Here is a 25,354-nt window from a genome sequence, read left to right as displayed (position 1 = left end):
ATTTTAAAAGTCTTTGTTACATTTTATCCTGATTTCTAGATTTTTTTTTTTGTTTGTTTTGCTGCTGTGGGAGGATATCCAAGTAATCTAAGTAGCTAAGTTATCATAGTTCGAAAAACATGTTATTTTATAAGTAGAAAAGAAAAGTATAATAGACAGTACATGGGGAAAACTCTAGGTAAAAATAACTTCATTTATGTAACATGAAACATGTACATCCCACAAAGTGGAACAAGTATCATTTGTTCTTCCAAAAAGTGATACGTTGGAAATGAGGATTGTGGGAAATAAGGACCATGACAGAGCTCACTGCACGCAGTTGTTTCAGTGATGAAAAGCTACAGCATGCAAGGCACCAGGGGAGCGGTGCAACTGTGCAGCGTAACAGAGAGCAAGAGCCTAAAGCGGACACGCTGTACCACAACCTGCAAGATAGATGCCAGAACAGTCAACTGTCCATAAATACAGTTCATCATGTCCTGCGTTTAGAGTCCCACAGCCACACAACGTTCAGAGAGAACGAAGCTGGATAATGCTCCATATCACTGTGTATCTACCGCTTCACATAAAATTCAAATCTAAAACCACAGGGAATTCGGCTCTATGTTATGTGGCAGCCTGCATGGGAGGGCATTTTCAGGGAGAATGGATACATGTATATGTCTGGCTGAGTCCCTCTGCTGTCCGCCTCAAGCTCTCACTTGTTAATTAGCTATACTCCAATACAAAACAAAAAGCTTAAAAAAAAAAAAAAAAAGCCTAAAACCAATTCAGTAGAAGGCTGAATAACAGAGAGTCAATACACTTAAGTTAAGAATTCATAAAATAATGATTATCCTATCAAAAAAAATGACATAAAAAGTAAAATAAATTTGAAAGCTGGATGAATTTTCAAACAGTAACAGCAATAATACAGTTGCATACACAATGAACTAAGTGAATTACTCTGCTGAAAAGGAGAGAAAAACACAATGGGAATTAGTGACAGTTAGTACACTGATTAGCATGTCATGAACTAAAATCATGAGTTTTAATTTAGAAAAAGGTTAAAACAAGAGAGTTACAATTCATGCAAGTCTTTAAGTTATTTTCTTACTGTACACTCAACTTGGCAGTGAAAGTGACCCTGCAAAGGAGATGTCTGGCATCACCTCTTTAATCAAATGATCCTAGTAAGTTCAAACACCATATGTTTCCTGACACGAATGAAATACGAAGGACCCAACATCATCTATGATATAGTATTTCTAAAAAGAATTTAACTGGAATCCATCAAGTCTCTAGACCTAACTTAAAATTTATAGGAAACGGTGGGACTAGAGAATCAAATTTAATGAGAACACGAGAAAGCAAATAGACAAATATGAACATTGCACAAGGCAACTCACTTATTAGACTTTTCAAGAACTGTGTCATGGGGGGGAAACAATGGGGAGAGAAATCCAGAAAAAATACGAGCAAAAAGAATGCAACAGAGCATTATAAAGATGTTAATACATCACAAGTGGAAGGCCTTCTAAAGATGCTAGGGTGGTTTAATTTTAGGACTGCCATTGACATAACCTACCTATTAATAGAGATAAGAATAAAACCCATACAATCACCTCTATAGACATCACAGAATCAAATTCAACACTCATTCGTGTTAAAAAATATGCTAAAAATAAAGAACTTGTTAGATGCTAATTTACCATGATTTTATACCAAAGCCAAGTATTAATGAGAACACAGAGCATTGAAAAGCCTCTCTCACCGGTGGAAGGATTTTAAGGCTGTACAACTGTTTCAGAAAACAGTTTAGATGACCCTGTGAAGTTGAACATACACATATCCTATGACCTAGCAATTCTAACGCCTAGGTTTATGCAACAGAAGGCTCACATGAGTGCATCAGAATGTTTTTACAAGATTTACCTGTAATAGCCAAACATGGCAAACAACCCGAATGTACATCACCAGTGGTGTGATGGTGTAATGGAAGGGAGTCACAGACACCCCAAAACGAGGGTGAATTTCACAAACATGACATGAAACAGAAGAAGCCAGAGGCCACGTGCTGTGTGATTCGATTTGAATATAACTCACTAACAGGCAAAGTAATCACAGCATCAGAAGGTACAGCAGCAGTCACCTTCAGGGTAAAGGGAGAGATTAGTGATCAAGATCAGGCCCAAAGGATCTCCTGGCACGCTGGCAAGGTTCTGTTTCTTGAACCAGGGGCAGTTTCCTGGGTTTCCACTTTGCAACAATTCACTGAGCATGAAATTTCTGTTTTGTGCACATTTCTGTATATTTGTAACACTTCAGTAAAAAGAGTATTACCATCTTTAATCCAAAAAGCGCACAAAGCAATCCCTGAGTCTATAATCCCAAAATATGTAACACAAAAGGAAAAAATATATAATTATATATCAAATTGGTGACAAGATTATTTGAATTGATCTGAAAACACAGTTTCTGTCTGTAGATTGTATCCCATGGACCAAAAAATAATAATAGTAACTTAAACAGCACTTTTTAATTTTACTGTTACTAATAATATGGTTATTACTTTTAAACCATTTATTCTCAACTATCCGTAAAAGAAGATAAGTGTATTGATGTCATGAGCAATTAAGGTTTTCAGCCTCTAACAAGAGCACTGGAATTTTTAAACAGAAAAGTTGTGAACTGAAAGTACAGGTACAACTGAACTTGTGATTTTTCTCTTTACTAACAATTCCTAGCTAGAAAAAACGACAATCCCAGCATCAGTGACAGCCAGACCCGGACTGTGCTCTCTAAGCACCACGGTCAGCTAAAATTAAATACAGTTTCCTGTAGAACTGACTTCAGAACTAAAGGCTGACTATTCCCAAGAATAGTGAAATCTTGTTGACAGAAAGCAACTAAGTTATCAGGACAATAATCGGCTCACACAGAGAGGAGAAAGGAGCAAACTCGAACGGGCTCTTGAGTTCCATCTCAGTCCGAAAGACTAATGCCTACAGAAGCCTGAAATATCCAAACATACATATGTAGATCCGTAATTTCTTCATACAAAAAAAAAAAATCTCACTGGACAGAATTAAGACTACTAATGTACAACGTGTTATTCTGAATATTGGTCTACAAAGGTGATAATCATTCATCCTGCCTTTGCTAAACACACTGTATTTCTGGATAACCAATTAGCTGAGATGGGAAAGTTTTAATACCAGCTGTAAATGAGAAAGGAATTATAGAAAGAAAAAAATTCTCATTTTGGGAACACTGAAGGACTATGCCACTAGGCACTGATCATCGATAGAGGCTAGAACTCTTAAGAGTGATGGAGAAGTTCAAAATCATAGCGTTGACAGCACCTGAGACTAGTGACCAATCACACTATCACCAACCAGACATTATTATATGCATCTTCCTGTGATGCTTATAATGCATATTATATGCATTTTCCTTCAGGAAACACAGAGCGCCAACTAGGAAGAATTTCGACCCTTTCTCCATAAAACAACTTGAATCTCAGCAAGTCTACATATCTAACAAGCAGTTCATGGGAAACAAGGGTGAGAGAAGACCAGAAAGGACAGAATAAAACTTAATAAAATTCAGCTCTGGTTAAAACAAGGGCCAATTTGTCTTTGATAAATAAATGGCACTAAAAAATAACAGGAAAATGTTTGAAATTCAGGGACTTAATAGTCAATGTTCTCTAAATGTAGTACCGGACCTTGTTTCAGTCCTGGTTCAATGAAAAAGTACACAATGACATGTGTGAGACATCAGGGAAATCTGAACACTGACTGGTACTATATATTAGGCAACTACTGTCGATTGTGTTAGCTGTGGTAACAGCATGGTGGTTGTATTTTTTTAAAGCCTTTTCTGTTAGATATATATACCAGAGCATTTATGAGCACAGTATGAGGTCTAGGATTTTTTTTTTTTTTAATACTATAGCAGGGGTTGGGGCGTGGGAATTTCCCTGGCAGTCCAGTGGTTAGGATTCCACACTTTCTCCTGGGGGCTGGAGTTCAATCCCTGGTCAGGAAACTAAGATCCTACAAGCAGGCCACATAGCACCGCAAAAAAAGAAACAAAACAAAAAAACAACTGTAACGGGGAGGGGGAAGACAGAGGGAGGAAACAGGGAGGGAGAGTGAGAGGGTAAGACGACAGACAGACAGTATTCATAAAATCTCAGTAACTGTTGGAAGTGATCTCAGTATTTCAGTCTCTCTACTTGTATGTATATTGAGATTTTCCATAATGAAAATATTTAATGAAGGGATCAAACTAGAGTACTGTTAATATTCCTTCCAGTTCTGAATCTTAAGGTTTTGTATTCAATTTCCTAAAATATATCCACCACATGTTTAAGATTTAAATATATGTAACATAATATAATATTTATTTTTATTATTACACATAAGAACCACAACAAACTCAGGGTGATAAATGTGTTGCCTAGGAGGAAAAGTATAAGAAGCTGGCTATATTTTTCTGTAGAAAACATAAGGAAGAATTTAATAGATGCTTCTAAATATATACCAGAGACCACAACTAGCTCTTTTCTATAGCCAGTGATGGCAGAATAAGATGGAAGGGACTTAAACTGTATCATAAGAAAAATAAAATAGATTTTTCTCCATCCATCTCTTCCGTCTCCTTGTAACAAATTATACTGCCACACTTTCCTGCCATTCTTGTAATCGTTTATTAAATCTTTTAACATGGACTGAATACCAGATGTACACACGTTACTTGGCTAGCTAGGCACCACGGATTACAGTGATGAATAATGAGGTTCTATAAAAAGAGAATGAAATGGTGCCATTTGCAGCAACATGGATAGACAGAGATTATGGTACTAAGTGAAGTAAGACAGAGAAAGACAAGCGTCATATGATATCACATATATGGAATCTTTTAAAAAGAAAGATAATACACATCACCTATATACAAAACAGAAATAGACAACAGACAAAGAAAAAAAAAAAAAAACTCATAGCTACCAAAGGGGAAAGGGGAGGAGGATAAATTAAGAGTTTTGGATTAACATATATACACTGCTGCTAAGTCACTTCAGTCATGTCCAACTCTGTGCGACCCCATAGACGGCAGCCCACCAGGCTCCCCGCTCCCTGGGATTCTCCAGGCAAGAACACTGGAGTGGGTTGCCATTGCCTTCGCCAATGCATTAAAGTGAAAAGTGAAAGTCAAGTCACTCAGTCGTGTCCAACCCTCAGCGACCCCATGGACTGCAGCCTTCCAGGCTCCTCCGTCCATGGGATTTTCCAGGCAAGAGTACTGGAGTGGGGTGCCATTGCCTTCTCCAATATATATACTTCTATATATAAAACAGATAACAAACAAGGGCCTACTTGTATAGCACAGAAAACCATACCTAGTATTTCATAATAACTTATAAGGGAAAAGAATCTGAAAAAAGAAGAGATACAAACAGATACACATATAACTGAATCACTTTGCTGGACATCTGAAAGTAACACACTGTAAACCAATTATACGTCAATAAAAAATTCTTTTAATTAATAAAATAAAATGAGGTCTATGCCTGTAAAATGCCTGCTGCTGCTGCTACTGCTAAGTCACTTCAGTCGTGTCCAACTCTGTGCGACCCCATAGACGGCAGCCCATCAGGCTCTGCCGTCCCTGGGATTCTCCAGGCAAGAACACTGGAGTGGGTTGCCATTTCTTTCTCCAATGCATGAAAGCCTACAGGATCTTCAACCACGAGTTTTACTGAAACGTCCTGGAGAAATCAGGGCACATCTCACCCTTGAAATTTTATTAATGATTTACTGAAAAACTACATATGAACACACAACTGTGCTACAGAAACCTTGTCTCAAGAGTTCTGAACCTAAGGCTCATAGATGGGCCTCACAGGAATCCGCATCTCCTGAAATGACTGCACTGTTCTCAAGAGCCTGCCATGGCTTTCCTTAATCTAAAATGGACTGGAATCACATCTCATGCAGCAGAAACCAAAGCAACAGGGAAACGATGAACAAAGTGCCATGTACCTGCCAAGCTTATTTCTTCCTGAAGTTCTAGCTTGTAAAACTTTGCTTCCAGTGTTTGAGCGTCCTCTAGTGGTTGTCTCAATTGCTACAGTCAATTGGTCTTAATGGTGGTGTACCTTGTAAAACTTTGTTTCCTGTGTTTGAGTGCCATCTAGTGGTTGTTTTCGATTGTTACAGAACTAAAAATTTTGTTGGATTCCATGGACATGAACTTGGGCAAATTTCAGGAGATACTGAGAGGCAGGGAGACTTGGGGAGCTGCAGTCCACGGGATTTCAAAGAGTCGGACACGGCTCAGTGACTGGACAACACAACACAACAATCTTGTAAGCGATAACAGAATTTTTAAAAAGATGGCATTACAAAGGAGCACCTGACACAATTTCAAGTTATTCTCAAAATCCCTCCTTATCCAACAGAAAACAATTCACAATATAGTATATCTTCATTCAAAAATTTCCTAGATAGCTAAATACACACTACTACTTTTTCAAATTAACATCGGCAGACATCCAAGAAATCTAGTTAATGAAACAAGCTTTATCCAAAAATTGTTGAAATCACGATGAATAGAGCCCTGAAGCCAAGTAACTCCACCACACCACCCTCAATAGCTGCCAGTGCTGAAAATGAGAGGCTGCTGAAGTGTGAAGGTCTACTGAGGTAACTTTATAGCAGCTACCTCATTCCACGAAAAACACTTAAGTGAAAACCCACGAGAGCTGTATGTTCTAAAATTGAGAACATTCTCTGCCATTCGTAACATTTCAGTAATGAAACAAATTACCTCAATAACAGGCGCGTTTTCCTGGAGCTCAGTCGTGTGCGAGGCCAGTAAACCAATCACCCGAGCGACCTTGGCCCTTCTGTAAACAGACAGAAAATGGGTTCTGCAGTGGAGAGTTAGGACCAAGGAGATCAACCCCATTTAGTTACATTACACAACTGTAAGCATCAACATGAGAGAGAAGTGGAATGGGATGGGGTGAGCGTCCTTTCCCCCAGGCGTATGACCCACAGGAACGCTCCCTTGTGTACACAAGCAGACATGAGCACACGCCCCCTGCAGCACCATCTCTGTGCACGCACGCTCCATCGCTCAGCCGCGTCCGACTCTCTGTGACCCCGTGGACTGTAGCCCGCCAGGCTCCTCTGTCCATGGGATTCTCCAGGCAAGAATACTGCAGTGGGTTGCCATGTCCACCTCCAGGGGACCTTCCCAACGCACAGATCAAACCTGCATATCTGGCGTCTCCTGCACTGGCAGGTGGATTCTTTACCACTGAGCTACCTGGAAAGTCCATTTGTAATGGTGACAAAAACTGAAGTTGTGCTTTAATAGTGAAATGGAAAGTAAAAATTTTTCAAAGGTCTTCGCCAGAGAGAGGAAAGAAATAGTAATTATCCCTTTCAGTATGTGAATGGTTAAATAAACTGTCATACATGCAGACAATGGAATATCTGGAATAGTTGACAATGGAATAAAAAGAATGAGCTATCAGCCATGAAAAGACATGGAGGAACCTTAAATGTGTGTTACTAAGGGAAAAAAAACCAATCGGGAAAAACTACATACTTTATGATCCCAGCTACACGACACCCTGGAAAAGGCAAAACTATGGAGGCAATAAAAAGTTCAGCGGTTAAATAAAAGTCAGAGGTATGAACAGGCAGAACACAGATTTGCTTATTATCCAATAAATACTGTAGGATACCATAATGATACAACACATCATTAAATAGTATCCAAACCCACAGACTGTGCAACACCAAGAGTGAATTGTACTGTCAAGTACAGAGTTCGGATGATTTTGACATGTCAGTGTAGGAGCCTCATTTGCAACAAATGTGCCGTTCAGGTGGGAGATACTGATAACTGGACAGGCAACACGCATGGGGAGCAGAGGCATGTGGGAAATCTCTTTACTGCGCCCTCAATTTGCAGTGAGCCCACGACTGCTCTAAAAAATAAATTCAATAAAAACCAAGAAGGAGTGGATTTTATCTCAATAAACGAGTAAGAAAGCACAAGAAAATGCAGAGTCAAGAGATACAAAATCCCACATCCATCCTACAGGAGTTTCAGGAGCAGAAAAGGGATGAAACAGAGATGAAGAAATCATAAGGACAGAGAAAAGCAAAAGAAAGGCTAAAGCCTTTAAGAAACCGACTGGCAAGGAAAATCTGTAAAAAGATATATTCTAGCAAAATGTTGCAGGCCTGCAATATAAAGAAAACTTCTTTTTTTCACTGAAAAACAGAATTAAACTGGTCACATGCAAGAGGAAGAAGAAAGAGGTGGGCTGGGCCCTGAGTCTTCCGAAACTGCAGTCAGCGCATGAGAGGATGAGAACACACACGCCAGGGCCCAAGGATGGGTGTGGGCTGAAGGTTCTGGGAGGCCTCATTCAGCCTGCTGGGCCTGAGCCCCAAAACCACCGCCAGAAAGTTTCAAAGGAAGGAGTAACTCCAGAAGCACAGCCTCTGAGAGACATTCTTCTTAAAAAAAATTTTTTTTTAATTCTGAAAGAAACCGACCAAGTGAAATCCAATCCATCAAGAAGTGAAGTAACTCACAAATGGAGAAACTGCATTTAAAAAAAAAAAAAAACCTGACAATGAGCATTTACTTTATTAAAGTGTCAAACTGTATCAAAAACTAGAAAACTTCTTCCTAGAATATGAATATCAAGGGAACCGAAAACAATCTTGAAAAACAAGAACAAAGCTGAAGTCACATTTTCTGATTTTAAAACTTACTACAAAACTATGGTAATGGAGACACTGCAATACTCACAGGAAGATAGATTTATAGACCCATGAAACAACAGAGAGCCCAGAAACAAACCCTCACCGTACACGGTCAACACGACCATCAACAAGGCTGCCAACACCATTTAATGGGGAGAGGACAGTCCTTTCAACAGATAGTGCTGGCGAAACTGGAGATACATATACAAAAGAATGAACCTGGGGCTTCCCTGGTAAAGAGTCCCCTTGGCAATGCAGATGACAGGAGTTTGATCCCTGCTTTCGGGAAGATCCCACATGCCTTAGGGCAACTAAGCCTGTGCGCCACAACTACCGAGCCTGAGCTCTAGAGCCTGCCAGCTGCAACTACGGAAGCCCTCACAGCCTGGAGCCCATGCTCTGCAGCGAGAGACGCCACCGCAGTGAAAAGCTTGTGCACAAGTAGACAGGAGGCCCCGCTCGCTGCAACCAGAGAACGCCCAGGGGGCAACAGCCAAAAGTAAACAACTTAAAAAAACCTGGACCTTACCTAACACTGTGTTAAAACACAAAAAACTCAAAATAGATCAAAAACCTAAATGTAAGAGCTAAAACTATAAAACCTGTAATTCAGTTCAGTCGCTCAGTCATGTCCAACTCCTTGTGACCCCATGGACTAGAGCACGCCAGGCTTCCCTGTCCTTCACCATTTCCTGGAGTTTGCTCAAACTCAAGTCCATTCAGGTGGTAATGCCATTCAGCCATCTCGTCCTCTGTTGTCCCCTTCTCCTCCTGCCTTCAATTTTTATGGTCATGATTTTCAAGCCCTGCATCATATTTTTCTTAACAAATGAAGACATTCTGACTGGAGTGGAATAAAGGTTCTGGTACACTTGCAAATGAGTTTGTGTCTGGGTATGGACCTTTCATATAAAAATCTTTTATATAAGGAAGTGTAGAATCACTCACACTACTGATGCACACTGTACAGGCAGAACAGAAGCCTGTCCTGGAGAAGACCAGAGTCCTGGGGCTTGTCTCTGAAACAGGGGGGTGACTTTGGGCAGTGGTGACCCCTGAGGTCATAGGAATTTGAAATGGGGTTTCCCACCAAATATGGAGGCTGGTAGTCCTGTTCAGACTTACAAACATTCCAGTAAAGAGTGCAGTGTAGAAAAAAACATGAATGTAAAATCTTTATGCATTGGATCTGGCAATGATTTCTTGACTATGACACTAAAATCACAGACAACAAAAGAAAAAAATGAAAAACCTGGTTGCATCAAAATTTTTAAATGTATGCATCAAAGAAGACTAACAACAGAACAGAAAGGCAACTCACAGAATGGGAGAAAGTGCGTGTTAAGTCATGTCCCTAACACAGGGTTAATGTCCAGAATACACACAGAACTCCTATAAATAAACATAAGGCAACCAAAACTGGGCAAAGGACCTGAAAAGACATCTCTCCAAAGAAGATAAACAACTGACCAAGAAGGACATGGAAAGATGCTTGACATTACTAGTTATGAGTGAAATGCAAATCAAATCCACACTGTATGTAACTTCATACCCATTAGAAGAGCTACTACCGAAAAGAAAAGAAAAACGGAAAAAACTAAGGGTTGAAGAGGATGAGGACAAACTAGAACCCTCACGCACTGGTGGTGGGAATGCAAAATAGTGCAGACATTGTGTAAGATAATGACGGCATTCTCAAGAAACTGAACAAAACATTATCCAGTAATCCAGCAATTCCACTCCCAGGTATATTACCCAAAAGAACTGAAAGCAGGGACTCAGACAGGTATTTGCACACCAGTGCTCACAGCCACACTATCTGCAATAGTCAAAATTAGAAGCAACCCCAGTGTCCATCAACAAACGAAAAGATCAACTGTGGCATACACATATGTGGAATATTATTCAGCCCTTGAAAAGGAAGACAGATGAACTTTGAAAGCATTAAGGTAAGTGAAATAATGCAGACACCAAAGCACAAATGTATGATATCACTTCTATTAAGTACCAAGAAGATGGAAATTCATAGAAACAAAAGAACTGAGATTATCAGGGTCTTGGAAGAGGAGGGATCAGGATTTAATGGTTACTGGATAAGAGCTTCTGTTTGGAACTGAAAAAGGTCTGGAAATCGACAGTGATCATGGTCGCACAACATCAGTACTACAATATATGTAATGCCATTGAGTTACACACTTAAAATGGCTAAATGATAAATTCTGTTTTATAAATAAAATTTCTTACAACATTACAACATTATGCACTATCTGTGAAGTACACCTCCGTAAAGTTGACTGACAAAGGTTATGCTGGGAAAGACTAAGAGCAGGAGGAGAACGGGGCAACAGAGGATGAGACAACTGGATGGCATTATCGACTCAACAGACCAGAGTTTGAACAAACTCAGGGAGACAGTGAAAGGCAAGGAAGCCTGGCATGCTGCAGTTCACCTGGTCATAAAGAGTGGAACATGACTTAGCAACTGGACAACAAACAATAAGATTTTATAAATGTTCACTATTATGAGTTCTAACAAAAGGGCATTTTTATACAAAGTGACTGGGAACGCAGGCTGGTATGTTTCTACAGAGCATTTCGGCAATTTATCAGAAGTCACAAAAATTATCTATTGCTCTCTATCCGTTCATTCTAATTCTACAAATGTGCCCTGAGAGCAAAAAGAAAAAATAGATAGGCACAAAGATTTAAGCACAAAAATGTTCACCAATGTATTATTTACAATATTATAATACTATCCAAAAATAGGGGTAGGGTAAATAAAATGATCAAATATTCATAGCCTATAAAAAGAGGCATACCACAAAAAAAAAAATCCTGGGCTAAAAAATTAATGACATGAAAAACATATAATATGTTATATAAAGGGAAGAGAAACTTACAAAATTACACCACACTATTTTTCACTTTGTTTTCCTATACGCAGACCACCACCAAGGAGCAAGTACACCTACTTCAACAGTGATTATCCCCTAACTGAGTTAAAGACCCTGATCATATGCTATCAAGGTGATAAGACCTGGATCAGAAAAAGCCTCACTGGAAGAAGTAGTATTTGACTGGACAATGAGAGTAAAATAAGACTCCGAGCAGAGGGCTCATCTAGCCATCATTTTCCTCAAATCAAAACTGTTTTACAATTAACTGAAAGTCGCTCAGCTGTGTCCGGCTCTTTGCAACTCCATGGACTATACAGTCCATGGAATTCTCTAGGCCAGAATACTGGAGTAGGTAGCCTTTCCCTTCTCCAGGAGATCTTCCCAACCCACGGATCAAACCCAGGTCTCCCGCATTATAGGTGGATGCTTTACCAGCTGAGCCACAAGGGAAGCCCAAGAATATTGGAGTGGGTAGCCTTTCCCTTTTCCAGCAGATCTTCCCCACCCAGAGATCAAACTGGGGTCTCCTGCATTGCAGGAGGATTCTTGACCAACTGAGCGATCAGGGAAGCCCGTTTTACAAGCAAACTTCAATCTAAAAAAACAGAAAAAAAAACAATAGTACCTGGAAAGGATTAAGAGTGTCTGTTTTTAAAAGTCAGCAGGGGGCACCCCATTCAAAGCTGTAATTTGAGTCTCAGCTGAAGGGTTAGATGTTGTTTTCTTTTCACTGAGCATACCACAATCCTTCTCAAAGTTTAGCAGGCTCAAAAATGACGTAAAAATCCTATTTTGTAATGCCAGAATTTACCTTGGGAGAGTAATATTAGAAGATATGTAAGAGTAATTATTCAAGAAAGCATTCTGTGGACACCTGTTGCTTCCCCCGTATTTCACCAGCATGGAAGAACTCCTCTCCTACCACTGGCCCATTTTACAAAACACCTTCACCTTCGTGTTTTCATGTGCTTTGCAACAGTAAACTAAGCTTGAGAGCACCAACTACAGCTTCCACACCCCCAAAATATACTAAGCACCCACTAAGAACAGGCACCGTCCAAGATATTTCATACACCTACTTCATTCAATATTTAATTGTAAAGAATTTATACGTGTATAAATGAATGACTTTGCTGTACACCTGAAACCGACACAACATTGCAAATCAACCAGACTTCAATTTTTTTTTAATTGTAATTGTTACCAAAAATCTATTAACTTGGTACACTATCCTCATTTTACAGATGAGGAAACCGACACTCAGCTGTTGCCATAATTTGCCCAGGGGCAGACCTGTGATCCACTCCCACATCTGTCTGAATCCAAAGCACTTTCATCATCCCTCACAGATTCCCTCAGAAGCTGAGAGTCTCTGAAAGAAATACTCAATCATCTGATCGAGTCTCACTGTTTGACCAGAGCACAAAGCCTGCTAACACTGTATCTAATGTGCTTTTCACCAAGTATGCTGCCTCCATATAAGCAAGTACACATCCTTCCATCACGAGTTTACAGACCATAATCTCATTAGATTTTGTGAACCACCTTAAGGCAAGATAAAGTGGCAAAGGAAAACACCTTAGTGTAACTAAATTAAAACACAGGGATAGGTGTCAAGTATTTGATTCAGAATGTTCAAGGGCTTCCCCTGTGGCCTGCCAGTGCAGGAGACACAGGTCTGATCCCTTATCAGGGAAGATCCCACATACTTCAGAGCAACTAAGCCTGTGCACCACAACTGTTGAGGCTGTGCTCTAAAACCTGAGAGCCTCAGCTACTGATACCATGTGGGCAACTACTGAAGCCCACGGGCCTAGAGCCTATGCTCTGCAACAAGACCCACTGCAATGAGAAGCCCGCCCGCCACAATCAGGATCCAGCACAGCCAAAAATACATACAGTAATAAAAATTATTTTTAAAAGAATATTCTAAAGAGTAACATGAATAAAGTTTTAAAGTAGTTTATATAACCTTAGAATTGTATTTATAATATTAGGATAAGGATAGCTCAGTTGGTAAAGAATCCACCTGCAATGCAGGAAACCCTGGTTCAATCCCTGGGTCAGGGAAGATTCCCTGAAGAAAGGATAGGCTACCCACTCCAGTATTCTTGGGCTTGCCTTGTGGCTCAGCTGGTAAAGCATCCGCTGTAATGCAGGAGACCTGGGTTTGATCCCTGGGTTTGGAAGATTCCCTGGAGAAGGGAAAAGCTACCCACTCCAATATTCTGGCCTGGAGAATTCTATGGACTATGCAGTCCATGGGGTCCCAAAGAGTCAGACACGACCAAACGACTTTCAATTTCACTTTCATTTTTAAACTTACAATTGGAATGGTACAGAAAGGACTATGATTCAGAGTTATCATTACTTTAGAATATTTTGTAATAAGTATTTAAGAGTATGTGCTTTTAATAAATATGTATGTTTTAACTACTTAATAAAATAAGAATGATTTATTAAAATATAAATGTTACTTACATATCCCAGTTTGGAGCTATTCGCAAATGCTGGATTAGCAACTGGAACTAGAATGTAAAAATTAAAATGTATTTCAATCATGAAATGAGACAGCAGTTGACCACTAAATTAACAAATCAAACCTATGTACAAATGAAATGCAAATTCCGCACCAAGGAAGTAATTATTTACAAAGATGCAAAAGCACTGGATACACTGGATAAAAACTAAGAAACAAGTACGTCCAGTTTCTCCACCTCAATTCTATTCTCTAAACATGCCACTGCCCCTCACCGCACAAACATAAGTACCAAATAAGGAACCGTAACACTACCTGCAAGAAAATGGACTTAAATTTTTTCAAGGTAGTTCCCCAGTGAAGGCCCAGAAAGGAAAATGTTCCTTTCTGAGGATGACTTCAAAAGCTCTGCCAAATTCCCATGGTTTCTTTGATGAGCCAAGATAGCCCAAGAAACAATATTATCAGAGGAAGAAGGAAAAACGCTTAGAGACTCGATTCCCCATTCAGTGTCACATCAGAAACCTTGGAATTCACCAGGAAGACCCAAGAAAAGAGCCCCTATTCCACACGGGCAGCTCACTCCAGCAGCTGATGAAAAGATCACTCTCTTATGATTTCATGGATGAAATAAATCTTACAATCACTACAAGTTAACATAAAATGCAAGCAGAATGTTACCAAAGAAGCTCTTCAAAGTCAATGTCGATTCAAATGCTTTTAGATGCAAGCATTAAACAGAGGACAATACTGGCAAACCTGTCATCCTAATAAATCACTTTTTTCATTTTAATTACATTGAATTAGTATTTCAGTGCTTGCTTTTCTCTCTATAGAAATAAAAAAGTTAAGTGCAGAAGGCAGGCTGCAAGGACGTGAAAGGAGTTACTTGCTTCCCAATATTGAGGAACCCACCAAGGGGGAGTGGAGGAGCCTGGTGGCCACCTCCCTGTGCCCAGCTACCACGCACAGGTAGCAGAGGAGATTCAGCTTGGCTCGCGAGGCCCCCGTACTCTTCTCAGCGGAGTCGATCTGCGAGCACACTTGTTGCAGAAAATCATTCCAGTCCTGGTCTTCTAGAAATACTAATTTATCCACTGCAGAAGAAAGAAAATAGTAAAAGTGGGGATTACGTGAAAAAAGATTGCTAAAAATGTTGCAAGAGAAAGAAGAACACAGAATTCAATAGCTAAAGTGAGGGCAAAGAAAACCCTAACTTTACACTATCAAAACCAAAAACACTCTAAAGAGGCCACTGCTTTTAGTTACTCTTCTACAGTCTTCTATTTTTCTACCCATGGAGATGTTTTAAACCATGTCAACGGAAAACTATGCTTAAAAAAACAAGGCAGATGCCTACATTTAGTAGAATTTTCTTGCAACCAAGAGCATAACAAAATGCAAAGTTAAATAAAACTGTACTATGAAAAAAAAAAAACAAGTGGCTTTTGCATAAATAAAGCAACCTAGCCTTAAAACATTGGGAAAGCCAAAATGTCTATAGTTGTTATGAAGTCCCACTGAAATGACTAGTAAATGTAACTAGGTTAATACAGAGCTGAAACCATCTGGGAGTACCACCTCTAAATGCCTACAAACAAAAGGCAAAAACTGGTAAATGAAACGCCAGCTAAAATTAAAGTAATTTCACCTAATCTCTATATTTAAACAAAATAAGCTTTAACAATAATTTCTTAAAATAATTCAAACCAAAGTGGAAAAGGGAAGGAATATTTCGAGATAAACCCCTCTTAGTTTTCATAAATTGTGCTTCTACTTGGAATACTTAAAACGTGAACATATTTTATTTTACATTTACTTTGATTTCAATTTTTAGATTCTCCTATGATGAAGAATCTTTCCAGGTCTAGTTTACAATATAATTTATCAAACAAAATACATCAAAATTCAAGGTATTAGAAAAATTCTTACACTCACCCTAAATAAGACTTTCCATCAGGAAAAAAAGAAAAGTAACAATCACCCTTCAAGTCTCTCCAGGCCTACATCATCCCCACAAAAATGAGCCATCTGACTCCAGTCTCAACTGCCCCACTCCCTCAGGTAGAAATCTCGATTCTTCCTTACGGTTTCCAACTCTCTGTACCCACAACAGCACGATTAAAGTTGGAAATTCAACTGGCTTTCAAGCTCCAGGGTGGGAGAAGGGCCCACACACACAACAGGAAAACCCACCCAGCTTTACAGAAACTTTCCTGCCCAGAAGAGTCCATGGCAGCCTGGACCCAGCTGAGTAAGGCAAACGCTGGCACAAGAGGATTATAGCTGGTTTATCAACAATGCCTCAAGAAAATAGCCAGTTGGCAGGAAAATAAAAATTTAGCTATTCATAAATAAAATATTCCATCTACAATTAAATTTTATACTTGTATCTGCCTGCCATGAATATATGTGTTTGATAAGCCCTTTAGGATCCTACCTGAATGTGCTGGTAGATGCAATATTTTTGGATCATATTTAATTGGTGGTGGTTTCATGATCTGTGGTTAAAAAAAAAAAAACTTTTGAGATGGGTATCTGTCTCCCGATGTATCTCCTATTCAGTCCCATTCAGTCGCTCAGTCGTGTCCAACCTTTTGCAACCCCATGGACTGCGGCACGCCAGGCTTCCCTGTCCATCACCAACTCCCGGAGCTTACTCAAACTCTTGTCCATCAAGTTGGTGACGCCATTACAAATCAATGAGGACAGAGAATAACGTAAAACGCAACACCAAAAAGAACAAGCATTCAACAGAGCCCTTTCAGATTAATACACAAATAACAAGTGATAAGGCATAAAATAAAATCATTTCAATTGACGTCTGCAATAAAATAAAACTTCATGGAAGAGAGTCAGTCCACCCTATCTTGGCTTACTCTTAAGCTAATTTACTTCTAGATTAGAAATTTAATTATTTAATAACTATTTACTGGCTACCTGTCAAAGCAAAGCACTGTGCTAAGTGCGAAGGGGGAGAGAAACACACAGAAGCCATGATCCAACTGCCAGAGAGCTGACACTGTGGTTGGAAAGATAAGACAAACCTCTGTTAAACAGCAGAAAAATCAGGAGATATTTATCTTAGAATGCAAAAATGGCAGGACACAATTACAGACTTCAGGGAAATGTTTCTAAGAAACTAGAGAATCAATAAGGACTTTAGGTTTGATGAGGTCAGGATTTACGAAGAGCTGGAAGGTGGGCTGAGGTCTTGAACAGAAGACCACATAGTTTTCTCAAGCAAAATGAAGACCACATGTAGCAGTTGGATCCATGAGTTTGGGTTAGCTGGGGGACGGGGACTTCATTGTGACACTTTTAACTTAAAAGTTCAACCCTCATTTCTATGTCTAACTTTTCCAAAAACTCCCTAGGGAGCATTTTTAAAACTTTTGCTGGTAGTATGCTCACCCAAAAATGCCTAACATCATTTCTAATCATGAGAAATGCTTAGGCAAACCCAAACTGAGGGACATTCTACAAAGTACTCTTCAAAGTATCAAGATCATAAGTGAAGTCGCTCGGTCGTATCCAACTCTTTGAGGCCCCATGAACTGTAGCCCACCAGGCTCCTCCATCCAGGGGATTTTCCAGGCAAGAGTACCAGAGTGGGTTGCCATTTCCTCCTCCAGGGGATCTTCCTGACCCAGGGATGGAAGCCAGATCTCCCGCACTACTGGCAGACACTTTACCATCTGAGCCACCAGAGAAGCCCAAGATCATACCAGACAAGGAAAGAGTGAGCAATTACCCCAGACCATGGGGTCCAGGGACCAACTGGAGGCGAAAGATCCCAAATGTAATGTGGGATCCCGGCACAGAAAAGGGACACCGGTGGTACAAGTGATAAAATTCGAATAAGTTTAGCAGTTACTAGCACTGTATGAATGCCGGCCCCTAGCTCTACTAACCATGCCATGTTCCTGTACAATATTAACACTAAGAGAAGCTGCACACAAGCTCCCCGTCTCTCGCCATCACCTGCCCTGCAATCCTGACCACCTATGAGAGCTATGGTCTCTCTGTGATCAGCCCCTCACCCCAGCCGGGGAGCGCTGCTCATTGACACGTGCCTTCACCACACACCATCAGGGAGAATGTCTGCAGTCGTTCATCTAAGTACAGGCACGTGGCAAGACAGAAAGAAAAGCAGACAACCACAAGAATCAGGGGAGAAGATAAGACTGGGGAATGAAAACGTCACCCAGACTCCAGCCCCAGGGTGTTCGGGTGTCTTTGGGGTCTTTCCACACCTTTGGATTGTCAATGATCGGGGTGATGACGAGATCTGAGTCTGTGTAGATAAGCTCTCTCATCCGGGACTCCAGATCCTGCTGACTCAGGTGGCCACTTGCAATCTGGAAGAGCAGCAAGAATTAGGCCGTTTCTGTGACTGCGCGTGCTCAGTCGCTTCCGTCGTGTCTGACTCTGCAACCCTATGCACTGCAGCCTGCCAGGCTCCTCTGTCCATGGGATTTCCCCAGACAAGAACACTGGAGTGGGTTGCCGTGCCCTCCCCTCCAAGCAATCTTCCCAACCCAAGGATTGAACCCCCGTCTCCTGCATCTCCTGCACTGGCAAGCAGACTCCTTCCCACTAGCGCCACCTGGGAAGCCCATGTTTCTGTGACTAGTGAAGAGCTTTAAGAGGCGGAGTCAGTAACATGCTAAGCAGACTCCACTGAAAAAGGTCACTTGTATTGATGGATCTCCACTGCTCTTCAAAACACTTCCACAGCCTCATCTGATCTTCACAAAAACCCTGTATCTACTGTATTCTTATTCCTGTTATTACAGGTGAAAAAAACAAAGCTCAGAGCAAGTAGCTAACTTGCTTGTGTTCACCACAAAGGTTGGTTAGAACTACGAAACAGCTCTTCTATAGTCTGATGTGCTCAACTATGAAGAGGCAAACTGATCTTACAATTATCAGCATGTTTTTTATCTTTTACCCACCAAAAATTAATTTATTTCTGCTTTACCAAATAGTCAATATAAAGCTTAAATTACAGTGTAAAAAAATTCCAGGCTGAAGTAGGTTTTAAACGCCTCTATCTTTATAAATCCCAAAGTGGAATGGATACGTAATGGAAACAAATAACTAGATGTTCCCCTTCAGTTATTTGAGATGCTTCTTTGTGCTCTTCTTAAATTCAATTTTTATTCCTAGTGCTTTTCCCTTAAGTATTTCACATCAGAAAAGAAAAAATTGGATTTATGTATTAAGAACATCCACTGAAACTCTGACCAACAAACTGATAACCAGGAAATCAAATCAGTAAAGTGAAAAATAAATAGAAAAATAAACTATTCAAAACTAAGGTAAAGGACAGAATAATTAGCTAATAAAGTTCCTGGAAACCACAACCACCACTTTGCAACTTAGAAGACAGTACATTAGAGACTCATGAAGAATTAGAAGGAACTATTGTAAAAAATGTTTTTAAAAAATTTAAGAACACAGACTTTCAAAACAGAAAAACTCAAAAGAAAACCCAAGATGAAATCAACTGAAAAATTTTTTAAATAATCTAAGAATTAGTAAAGTAGACCAATTAGAAAACTATATATGTAAAAATTAATTTCATACATATACAGTGAACGTATGTACAAAAACAGGTTATAAAAATACCATATATCAATGACAGGAGCAAAAAATAAACTGTTAAATAAAATGCTCAGGAATAAATTAATCAAAAGGTACAATCAGGTCTTACTTATTAAATGAAAAAATCTTTTATAAAACTATGTCCCTTTGTTTAAAAATGAACATACATGTACAGAATCAAAAGTAGTATATCAAAATGTAACCACTGGTTACTCTAGGTAGTAATTAAATTACAAGCAGTTTTTTATTCTGTTTGTCCTCTTCTACATTTTCCAAGGTTTCTAAAATTTTTGTAATTGAATAAAAAGCATCAGGTAGCATTTAAAGAATTAAAAAATCTAAGCTCCCTTATAGTAATTCTATAATCAGTGCTTGAATATTCTCAATAAGATGATTACATACACTCCTCTACAAGAAACATCTGGCAAAAGAAATTCAACATTTATCACATTTCAGAGTGCATCTTTTACTTTTACGCTGATTCCATAGCTCACATTTAACAGAACATGTATTAGCCCAGGGAGATTCTATTATAACCTTTTACCTTTTCATTTCAATGCAAAATTAAGTTTCACACGGTTCAAATGCATTTCCCATACATAAAAATTACGAGAAGAATTAAAAGCAGTTATATCTACCAAGCAAAAAGTACAATAAGAGATAACATGGAAAAATGGTTAATTCAGAACATGTCTGCATTCAAAACAACTATGAGTGAAAGAAACTAAAGAAGGCCTAAATAAGTAGAAAGAGATCCCATATCCGTGGAAGCAAACTTCATACTGCTAACATGGCAATACTCCCCAAATTGACCTAGATATTCAACATAATTGTTCTCACAATCCCAGATGGCTTCTTTTCAAAACCTGGTGAACTGATCCTAAAATTCCGATGGAAATTTAAGAGACCCAGAATAGACCAAGGGGAAAAAAAAGAAAAAACCTTGAAAAAGAACAAAGTCAAGAATCATACTTCCTAATTTCAAAACTTACTAAAAAGTCACAGTGCCCAAGACACTGTGCTACTAGCATGAGGAAAGAGTCAGTGGAATAGAACTGAGAGTCCAGAAATAAACCTTTAAGTTAATTAATATTCAACAGGGCTTCCCTGATAGATCAGCTGGTAAACAATCCTCCTGCAATGCAGGAGACTCCGGTTCAGTTCCTGGGTCACGAAGGTCCCCTGGAGAAGGGATAGGCTACCCACTCTAGTATTCTTGGGCTTTCCTGGTAGCTCAGCTGGTAAAGAATCTGCCTGCAATTCACGAGATCTTGGTTCTACTCCTGGGTCAGAAGTTCCCCTGGAGAAGGGAATGGCTACCCACTCCAGTATTCTTGCCTGGAGAATTCCTTGGACAGAAGAATATGGTAGGCTGTAATCCATGGGGTTGGAAAGAGTCGGATACGACTGAGTGACTAAGCACAATATTCAACAAGAATTCCAAGACATTTAAATGGGGAAGGAAGAGCCTTCTAAACAAATGGTGCTGAGGCAACTGGATATCCACATGTAAACCAAAGTTGGATGGACCTCCTTACTTCATGCCATATATAAAAACTAACTCAAAATGGATTGCAGACTGACAAGCATAGAAATAAACCTTCATGATCTGAGAGCTGGCAACTGTTTCTTAGTTACGACACCAAGGGTACAGGCCACAACAAACACAAAAAAGAGATAATTTGGTCTGTAGCGAAATTAAAAACATTTGTGGTTCAAAGGACACCATCAAGAAAGTGTAAGAACAATTCACAGAATGGAAGAAAATGTTTATAATCATCTATCTAAAACATACAAAGAATTCCTACAACTCAATAATGGGCAAAAGGATTACATAAACATTCTTCCAAAGAAGACATAAATTCCCAATAAGCACTCCAACAGATGCTCAGTATTATTAGCCAATGAAAAAATGAAATCAAAACTACAATGAGATCTAATTTGATACCCACTAGAGTGGCTATAATAAAAGAGAGACAATTGTAGCACTGTTTACAATAGCCAAAAGGTTGAAGCAACCCAAGTGTCTATTGAAAGATGAATGAATAAATTGGTACAAACACACAATGGAATATTTCTCAGCCTGAAAAAGGAATGAAATTCTGATACATGCTACAAGACAGATGGACCATGAAGACATTATGCTAAATGAAATAGTCCAGATACTAAAGGACAAATATTGTGTGATTCCACTTAATGTAAGTTTACTAGGCAAATTCACAGAAGCAGAAAGTAGAAGAGTTGTTGTCAGGTCTGGGGGAATGTGGAGAATGTGTAGTACTGACGGTTACATAACAATGTGACTGTATCAACACTATCCGCCACTGAACTTACACTAAAAAGTGGTTAAAATGGTCAATTTTATGTAATGTATATTTTTTACCACAATTTTAAAATCTACTGACTGGCAGGCAGTAACAAGTTTTGGTAAGTATGTGAAAACTGGAACCCTCACACACTGGTGCTGAGAATGTAAAATGGTGCAGCTGCTTTGGAAAACAATTCGGCAGTTCTTCAAAAGGTTAAAAAGTTACCATATGATGTAGCATAGAATACATACCCACACAAAAATGTACACAACTGTTCACAGCAGCATCGCCCAGAAGAGCCAAAAGAAAACCACCCACATGTCCACAGACTGATGAATGGAAACATAAAATGTGGTATATATAACAGAATATTATCAGGCAATAACAAAGAATACAGTACTGATACATGCTACAACTTGGATGAATCTTAAAAAACATTACATTAAGTAAAAAAAGACAGTCACAAAGGATCCCAAATTGCATGATCCATTTAAAGGAAATATCCAGGACAGGCATACTTATAAAGACAGAAAGCAGATTAGTGGTTGCCTAGAGCAAAATGCTAGAGAAACTGGAAGAAAACAGGAGTGACTGCTAATGGGCACACAGGGCTTCTCCGCGGGATGATGAAGTTAGCTGTGGTGGTGACTGCATAACTCTGTGAGTATGCTAAAAGCCTCTGAATTATACACTTTAAATGGGTGAATTGCATGGTGTGTCAATTACATCCCAATAAAGCTGCTATCAAGAGAACACCTATGAAGCACCTTTCCCTTAAGAGTACTTACTAGAAAAACCAGTGATAATCAAGGAAGATGACTTAATTGTAAGTCTTGCAATTACAAACATAGTTCACAGATTAACTTGCAATTATTCTTGTGAGTCTCTGTTATCTTGCATAAGGAAAGAAATTAAACATTCTATCTTTGCTTACTTTGGTCACGGGAGAAGTCTTCTGTGGTGAACTCTGAATCACAGCATCACCAGGACTTAACGCCACTGCGGTGCTGGTTCTTGGAGTGGGACGGGAACTGAAAAATGCACACAAGTTAACGTTATTCAAGGGGCTTCCCAGGCGGCACCAGCGGTAAAGAGTCCGCCTGCCGATGCAGGAGACACAAGAGACCCTGGCTCGACCCCTGGGTTGGGAAGATCCTCTGGAGTAGGAAACGGCAACCTGCTCCAGTATTCTTGCCTGGGAAATCCCAAGGATAGAGGAGCCTGGTGGGCTATAGTTCATGGGGACACAAAGAGCTGGACACAGCTGATCAGCTGGGCATGGCATGGCATGCTATATACAGTATTTTAACTAGAAGCTTAAAAAATATGTTTTTAATGTCTGCTGATCTAGGCAGGATTTACATTAATAAAATAGCTCAGATATTCTACAAAGCATGGAAAATGTTTATAACTTTATTTCATAAAATGTTTGAACTGGTAAATTACTTGGGTACCTACTTAAGCAACAAGTTATAATCCTCATCTGTTTTTAATGATTTTCCTCCCACACTTATCAATAGATGCCATACTCTGAGGGCCACTCCATTACATCCGGGTCTCTGAGTTTGAGTTTTTCGGCATTTTAAGAAATTCTTCCATTTAAATCATTATGGTATTTTGGTGATGAATTCCTTCAAATTTCCAAATATCACCTCTCCTCCACTTACCTGCCTTTGTATTCATTCATTAAACAAGTACTTACTTAGGTCACAAAATTTACCAGACATTATACAAATTTTTTTTTAAATGAACTTAAAAGGCCTAAGATGTATAGACAAATTTAACATACTTTATATTTAAATATGGGTAAAACAAATCAGGAAATTTTAGTTTATTATTACAACTCCTATGTCATGAAATTAAACTGTGAGGCTGAACCTATAAACACTTAATATTTACACATTTTAAAATTTTAAATACATTGGCCTAATCACTTTAAATACCATTCTGATTTTATTATTTCAATGATTGCAAATATTGTTTGAGCCTCCCTCCCAGATAAAACTACACTTAAAGAAAAACACAACCTGTTTTTTCCTGTAAGTCTTTATCCAAATAAAGGAGCCAGACTTCTGAAATTTTAAATTCAATTTTACTGCAGTAGAAATACAAAATAAAGAAGTTTTAACCCTTATAAACAGAAAAGATAATGTGGCTTGGTTAGAAATTTTAAAAATACAAAGGGAAGTCTACATTCCACTGGCCAACACTGAATGGGAACTTGCAAGGAGAGCAAAATGGGAATGTGGCATTTATCCCTGCCCTTTATTTCTGTGCAACATGGTACGCCACCAGGACAAGACACTTTAAGAAGATTTAGCTTTCATCCCCCATAGAGTCCTTACAGCCTGGTATTTTACATACCTGAGAAGAAACATGCACTCATTCAACTGACCCCCAAGAGTACTCTTAGGCCGCAAGTCAGATGGATTTTCTGTGGCAGGAAGGTAAAACAATATCCACAAGTGAACAAAAACATGAGCAGGGCATGACGTAGACAGAGATTTGAAGAGACAGCCAACACAAATTAGAGACTGTCAGAAACAGTGTTCGGAGCAGGAACATGGTCAAACGCAAGCTCACCCAGCCTGAAGGGGTGACTGAGTCGCTGGCCACTCTTCTCCCCCTTTGCTTGTTCACCTTGAGGGCTCTTCAGAAGTTCCGTGGCATCTTGGGACCCAGAATATTCCATGTTTCTGCTGTTTAACAAGAGAAACTCAACTCAATCAAGCTTACTACTGAGCTTTCTCTAGTTTTCTATGTCGAACAAGAGGCTGGCAAAGATACTTAAGCTGCACAGGACATTTGGCCAAACTATGGAATTAGAAAGGTAGTGTTTTTCATTGAGTAACTAAAATGAGCACTCACTGTGTGCAAGGCACTGTACTAAGAAGCCTATAAAATTTACCCCTGAAAAATAAATAGCAGCAGGCCAACAAGAGAAGTAAACCAGCACTTGAAGGATCAGTGAGCCAGTAATGAGCTTCCCTTTCATTTCTGCCCTTCCGGTGTTGCCAGCCCTGGCCTCAAAGGAGCCCCACGAGAAGTCCTCTATTTCTGTTCCAAGGAGCAGGAAAGGGAATCCCTAAGGGTCAGAGCAGGGGAAATACCCTAGTTTCTTGTTTGGTTTTTGGTTTTTCTTATTCCCTTTTGTCCTGCCCCAGCCTCCAGGTAATCTTGCAGCACACACTTCTGGCCCACGCCTAAAATCCTGCGGGAGGAACATCCTCTTTTCTAAGCAGAGAGCTATGATCCCAAGAAGGTGAGGCAAATCTCTCT

General features: G+C 39.5%; 1 protein-coding gene across 1 annotated transcript in view; it reads right to left on the bottom strand.

Annotated features, from left to right (window-relative positions):
- ULK4 (unc-51 like kinase 4) overlaps window positions 1-25,354 on the bottom strand; it is a 487,906-nt gene that overhangs the window by 443,059 nt on the left and 19,493 nt on the right. Inside the window, exons 9-16 of the mRNA XM_052660763.1 lie at window positions 24,659-24,774; window positions 24,440-24,509; window positions 23,010-23,106; window positions 18,413-18,517; window positions 16,597-16,657; window positions 15,072-15,253; window positions 14,159-14,205; window positions 6,817-6,895 (exon numbers count right to left, since the gene is read on the bottom strand). Coding sequence (XP_052516723.1) covers window positions 6,817-6,895; window positions 14,159-14,205; window positions 15,072-15,253; window positions 16,597-16,657; window positions 18,413-18,517; window positions 23,010-23,106; window positions 24,440-24,509; window positions 24,659-24,774 — 757 coding nt within the window. The remainder of the gene's footprint in view (window positions 1-6,816; window positions 6,896-14,158; window positions 14,206-15,071; window positions 15,254-16,596; window positions 16,658-18,412; window positions 18,518-23,009; window positions 23,107-24,439; window positions 24,510-24,658; window positions 24,775-25,354) is intronic.

This window comes from Budorcas taxicolor, chromosome 1 (assembly GCF_023091745.1).
Source record: "Budorcas taxicolor isolate Tak-1 chromosome 1, Takin1.1, whole genome shotgun sequence".
Taxonomy (NCBI): domain Eukaryota; kingdom Metazoa; phylum Chordata; class Mammalia; order Artiodactyla; family Bovidae; genus Budorcas; species Budorcas taxicolor.
This window is presented reverse-complemented; position numbering and strand designations above follow the sequence as displayed.